A 6371-nucleotide genomic window follows, 5' to 3' on the forward strand; every position below is an offset into this window, starting at 1 on the left:
CTCCGGTGCTGGGGGCGATCGAGCTGAAACAAGTCTTCGCATGCCTGAATTGTAGCTTCCTTGGAGAGCTAAGAGTATGCATGTATAGCCGGCTTCAAAAATGGGAAGCTTGTCATCCCCATAGCATGTCATGTAACATACCTACCGGTACATCATTGGGTAGGGCAGCAACGCTTCTAAACCCAGTTTCTGCAGAGCTGATCTCGTAATAGGACATCGTGAAGAGGTAGACTAGGGAGCTGCAAGTGAAAATTTAGTGAGAACTTTGTGTGGCTTTTGGCTTTTGAAAGCCTGCTAATCTCATGGGACAATAATTGAGGATTGTCCTTCTTTTGGTCTTTGACAGCTTCTTCATTAGCAAAGGAGCTGCTTGTTCTCGAATCCAAATCCGAGTCCTCCTATGCAGATGCTTTGTAACTTTCGTCACTAGGGGCATTGGAGGTCATGTTTGTAACCCCTTGGCTACCTTGTCAAACTCAGCTTCATCTTCAGAACTAGACTGCTTTTCAGAAGGGACATGCCTCTTCCTTAAGGCCTTCCTGCGGTGCCTGTTGCTTCTAGCCATATGGAAAAACTGACACACTGGCGAATTGATCTGCAATAATCTATAGTTACTCACAAGACCCCAAAAGCGTACATAGTAGCACACTCAGATGCTCTCAAAACCCCACAGTAGCAGCATGTAGCACCTAGTTTACAAATCGCATAAGTCCTGCTGTTACCCACCCATCGTGCCAAAAATGAGAGCACTTGTAGCAGGAAAAGTATGTTGTGCTCTCTTTTGTGGGTGCCCCTCAGTGAAATGTGCAAGAAATCTCACTCCAAATAGAATAAACACTATATAGCAATGAAACAACAGAGCAAACTCAAATGACTCAACAATAGATTCCAAACACAATGGAACTCGACTAACTCCTTAACTAGTACAAACTCTAGTTGGCAGCACACTCAGCTCCAAGCCCAAGACTCACAAATACAATGGGGATGTCGAGACTCCTTCTGCGCGGGGAGTGTGCAAGTGTGGAAGTGCTAGACCAAACACAAGACTCAAGACTCTAGACTCATAGAAAGTATGATGCATGCGACGGCTAGAACCAACTAAGCAAATATACAACCATAAAGAGCAACCAACGGCTAACAAAATATCCCTTACAGTCCAGATACGTCTTATCTCCAAACTGTGGGGGCGGTGAACCGGCCACATAGACCACCACTCCCTGTGTCTGCCCCGTGTCACTACCTGGACAAGAGTCCACCTAATGTGAACCCAAGACCAACTGTAACTGCCTGTCCAGTGCAAGTGACATTGTAGCCCTGCTACAAGGAATCCACTCATCCTCCACTACGAAAGCCAAGGGAAGGCACCATAATGAAGATCTCTGTGACCAAACCAATTTTTCCAAGGCATCACTAATCTGACTCTCATACAAGTGTGAGAACTGTCCAAAATTTATAAAATTGATGGTCTCCACCAATGTCTGCTCTTGTTAGGTATCATAGACAATCTCCTCCGTCCAAGAGAAGTCATGATGCATCTGCAATCTGAGCCTAATCATAGAGGGTCTCTCTGGACCATGGGCCTCATCCTGCAAAAGGCTATAAAATGAAAACATCAACACCTAGTGGCCCATCTGTCAAGGGTGCTTCGAGAAATCTCGACGGACCATGAGCTCATAGATGCTTCAAACAATTGTACATACACGATGGTTGTAACATTTGGTCTCATAGGTAATTTCGGGACTCGTTAATAATACATTTAATTTCTCCCTCTCTCAAGTGAGAACAAAAGGTAACAATGGTGCCTCTTAGGTGTGAACTATAAACTATGATTGTGAACACAAAATAAAATCAGACACACATGCACATGAGCATGAACACAAACACTGAGTAAAATAAAGGGGCTGAAGTCAAACCTTCAATACAAGCGCTTGAGTTTCTTGATCTTCCACATTAAAATTGAGTGTCTCGTTCCACTCTGGATTCAGATTATTCTCTATCACTTTAGTCTTGAGCTTGAAAAGAATGCGGACATAAGCAATAATGTAGGGATCTGACTGGCCAACCATATCCATGTTCTTTAGAGAAAAAGCTTTGATACTTGAAACTTGCAAACTTCCTTGAAGTTTTAGCTCCAAATCACTGCAATGGAATGGAGAAAAGGTTTGAGTTTTGCTTAAAATCAGGTGGAAAGAGAGCATATGCTAAAAAAGAAGGAAGAAAATTATCGTTCTGTCAGAGAGGCTCGAAACATTGACCTTGATTATCTGCTATATACTTACCTTAAATCAACAGGAGGTTGGGCAATAGGTATTACAATTCTATGTGGCCACTGTAGAGTATCAGACACAACTGACTCAACAATATCCTGTACCATTCCAAAAGTAATGATGACATGACAACATAGTCGAAAATAGAGGCTGCTTGAGATTGACTGTAACACACCTCAATGACGTCTGAAATGCCAGGAGCACCAGATAAACTCCCCCCAATGAGTTTGAGTGTATATCTTATTTGTGGTTTTGGCTGCGCCACAAGATGAATTTCAGAGATGAGGAGTCAAAACTCCTAAGCAAGCAATGAAGACCAGATCACCAAACAAAGATTAAAAAATAGTGTATGCTAACAATCTTATTTTACCTTTGCTAAAAGTGCCACCACCACACCTGAAATACAAGGTATATCTTCAGCAAGCTTGAAGATGACTCGAACTGTGGCAAAGAGCCGCAGATTTTTGAGCTGTCAGTCACATTAAACCATTTCAATACACACATTAGAGTTAAACGTACAACACCTAAGTGAGAATATATCACAAAAAGAGTAAAGACTATACAGAAATATATCAGGGTGGGGAGGTTCCTGATGGTTGGGAAAGAGAAAACAAGAGTCAGATAGAAAGACTACAGATCAATCAAGGTTGTCCCTTTTGTTGACATGGGGGATCTTGCATTTATTGAGGCTAAGGGCAAGCAAGAAAAGGTAGGGTATTTATTGTTGCAATGTAATAAAATATCATGTAAGGGTGAAGTATCTTGTTGTTACCTTGATTGAAGTTACTATAAGTACTCCTACACACCTACCGCTCACAAGGACCCCCTTCATGATCTTTAATATAAACCCATGCAGTGGTTTGTCTTTCATGCTACTGAAACCAATTTTCACATGTTCTCAGCTCGTCTCCTGAGTATTATTTAGTGTCTTGTCTACTTTCAGTCAGTGTTAAGGTAAGTTGATTGGTTTCCACATGTATCAAAGCTCCACTTACCTTCATTAGCCTTCACTCTTGAGCTCCCTCTAGCATCTTCTAGCCCATCAAACTAAGCACTCCACTCCGAGGAGTCTGGAACCTTTAAATGGCTGATGTACCTTCCTCATCTTTTTCCACTATCTCTTACAAGCACCACTACATCATAGATAAGCTCAATGGTACAAACTACCAAGTATGGAAGTTGCTAATGGAGCTCTATCTCAAACAACTTTGTCTTTGGGATATCATCTCAAGCTCTAACTCTGTTCTATCTCAAACAACTCCGTCTTTGAAATATTATCTCAAGCTCGGACCCTGTGCTTGAATCACCCAAAGAACAAGCACCTCGCAGCGAGATTGAGGCAGACGAAGCCTAGGAAGGCCGGGATACTGGTTCTCAAGTGGAGCCCATACAACACTGCTATGAGAGACAAGTGCAAATGGTAAAAGTCTTACCAAGGCTCGAGCCATTTGGCAACTTTTTGAGCGTACTACAAGCATATCAACCTCATCTATCAAGTCTCTCATCCTAAGACTAGTCAACACCAACATACATGAACATGAAACCACTGCCAAGTTTCTTGATAGCTAACAGGCTCTTCTTGATGGAGTTCTGATCTCCAGATTAGAGATCCCAGAGCCGTTACATTCTACGCCTTTACTTCCCTCTATACCGCTGCATGGTTACTGCCCAAGCCACTGAGAAGAATCTCCAGGTCCAAGGCTTGGTGGCAAAGATTTAACAAGGCTACAATGTCACTTGCAATGGACAGGTAGTTACAGTTGGTCTTGGGTTCAGATTTGGGCAGACATTCCACTGATAGACCAGAGCCATTGGTGGTCTAGTGGACCAGAGGTAGGACATAGAGGAGTGGTTGGTGAGTGGACACCGTGGCAAACTTACCACACCAGTCCAGATATGTGTAGCTGTCTTTCAGAGATATTTGTCAACAATTATGAATTTTATGTAGCTATTGTATATATGGTCAATCTGGTATGAGCCAAGAAAATGAGTCTTTGGTCTAGAGTCTAGTCCTACACACAACACTCTCCATGCACTGTTTGATCCTCTACAACCCCATTGTACCTTGTGAGCACTTGGTTTGGAGCTATGTGTACTACCAGCCAGTATTGTGGCCAGCTTACTACCTATCACCACAATCCAGATATGAGCAGCTGTCTTTTAGAGACATTTGTCAGCAATTATGGATGTTATGTTGTAAATACGATCAGTCTGGTATGAGTCAGGGGAATGAGTCTAGATCGACACACAGCACTCTCCACGCACTCTTTGAGCCTCAACAACCCCATTGTAAAATAGTGCCTCAACAACCGCATTGTACCTTGTGAGCACTTGGTCAGTGTGTGCTGCCAGTCAATTTGTGGATGATGATACATTGAGAGTAGTCGAGCTTGCATTGGGCATGGAGTCTACCTTAATGTGTCTACTTTGAGTACATTTCTTGTTGTACACATTTCAATCTGCCAATGTGTCTTTTGGATGTCTCTTTGCGTTTCATGGAGTGAGATTTTCGTGTATAATGCAATGTGGAGCACCCAAAATATAGAGCACAACATAGTTTTCCTGCTACAATATGTTGATACATGGGTCTTGGACATAGGTGCCACTCACCACATGACTCATCATCCAAGAGGGATGTACTATGCTTTCTCAAGAACCCTTAGGGAGTTTGCTTACCTTTCACAAACAAAAACAAGGCCATTTCTATCCACTTGGCATCTGTACACCATTTGCACATGCATTAGCATCCTCTATACACACTCGTGCCCAAACCACTTCCATCAAATGACATAGTGCATGGTCCAAAAAGGATGTCCCTGCCAAGATGCAAACTAACCCACCCAGTCACAAATGTGGTCACTAGCATAGAAGCGATCTATCCTAGATAGATTCACTCCTCCAACTCTCAATCACGAGAGAAAACCAAGCTGTCAGGGGGTCTCACAAAACCTGAGTGCTGCCAAACATCAAAAACCCTCAGTCATAGAAAACCGCTCCCAAGCTGCCACCTCAGCCCCGTGAACAGTGACATGGCCACCTCCAATCGGGTCAGAGGGGTCCTCCAACATGTTGAAGTCCCACCCAGCACACCACTGCTCTGCATGCGGCAAAGACTCCACAACCTGAGACTAGAACTCTGCCCGTGCACTTGCCACATTGGGCGCATAAATGTTCAGGAAACCCATGAGGCAACGCTGAACCTGCATAGTAATCCACTGAGCTCTGCATGGTACAATAATATCTCTGTCCACAATGGCCTGTTGCAAAGAATCCGCAATAGTCATACATACCCCTCCCTGGATGCCTCCATGTCCAAATGCAGCTAACCAAAACGTCTCATAGCGACCACGCAAAATCTGACCACACCGTCTAATGCGGCTCTCACACAGATGATGCTCTTGTAGCATAAGAATGTCAATCTCACCACCCACAAGGCATCGCTGAAGCTCCTGACGAAGCCGACCCCTCTGACACTAAAACCGGGGCCCTCCTAATCCTTGCACATTCCATGAGATGATCCTCATGGAGTAAGTGAGGGAAAACAGATGCTACAACAACAACCTACCTCGTTATATTTGAGGCCGGTTTGGATGGGGAGTAATCCGCATCCGAACGACCTCTAGACAAGCACGTATGGAGTGACTGTCCCGCCAAGGCCCAAGCTGTAGGGCTACATCCTCTGCTCAAGAATCCTCATGTACAAATACATAGCAAGGAGGGCTCTAAGTGTCAGCAAACAGATGCGGTGGCGTCACGCTGAACTTGGCAAGAGGCCAAAGTGCCTGTATCAGATCTGTCACCCCTAAGTCCCTTGTGTGGTGTGAAAACTCAGTAGCTTGAATCTGGAGCCAGCCAAGAACTGTGTGCAGGGTCCACTTTGTAGGATCTCTACCGCACAGCGGGAAGGAGAAACCCATCGTTGTGTCCAAAGCCTCAATGCCTCGAGCTGCAAGAAAGAGGACGTGGACTTGAAAGCAAGCCTCCTCCAGGTAAGGAGAAGAGTCACCCAGGAACCGTGTGAAGCTGTAGTCGAAGAAGTCCCAGCGTCTGCGAATGTCAAAGCTAGTCAAACCTCTAGGGACTGCTGCAAAAGGAGAAGTCTGC

The 6371-nt window shown here is 44.3% G+C and overlaps 1 protein-coding gene across 1 annotated transcript in view; it reads right to left on the minus strand.

The window, feature by feature from the left end:
• LOC147466114 (calcium-dependent lipid-binding protein-like) overlaps positions 1-6371 on the minus strand; it is a 132542-nt gene that overhangs the window by 28244 nt on the left and 97927 nt on the right. The window contains exons 7-10 of the mRNA XM_086523986.1: positions 2638-2736; positions 2443-2523; positions 2280-2365; positions 1914-2139 (exon numbers count right to left, since the gene is read on the minus strand). Coding sequence (XP_086380112.1) covers positions 1914-2139; positions 2280-2365; positions 2443-2523; positions 2638-2736 — 492 coding nt within the window. The remainder of the gene's footprint in view (positions 1-1913; positions 2140-2279; positions 2366-2442; positions 2524-2637; positions 2737-6371) is intronic.

Source organism: Adiantum capillus-veneris, chromosome 1 (assembly GCF_014529385.1).
Source record: "Adiantum capillus-veneris isolate H3 chromosome 1, ASM1452938v2, whole genome shotgun sequence".
Taxonomy (NCBI): domain Eukaryota; kingdom Viridiplantae; phylum Streptophyta; class Polypodiopsida; order Polypodiales; family Pteridaceae; genus Adiantum; species Adiantum capillus-veneris.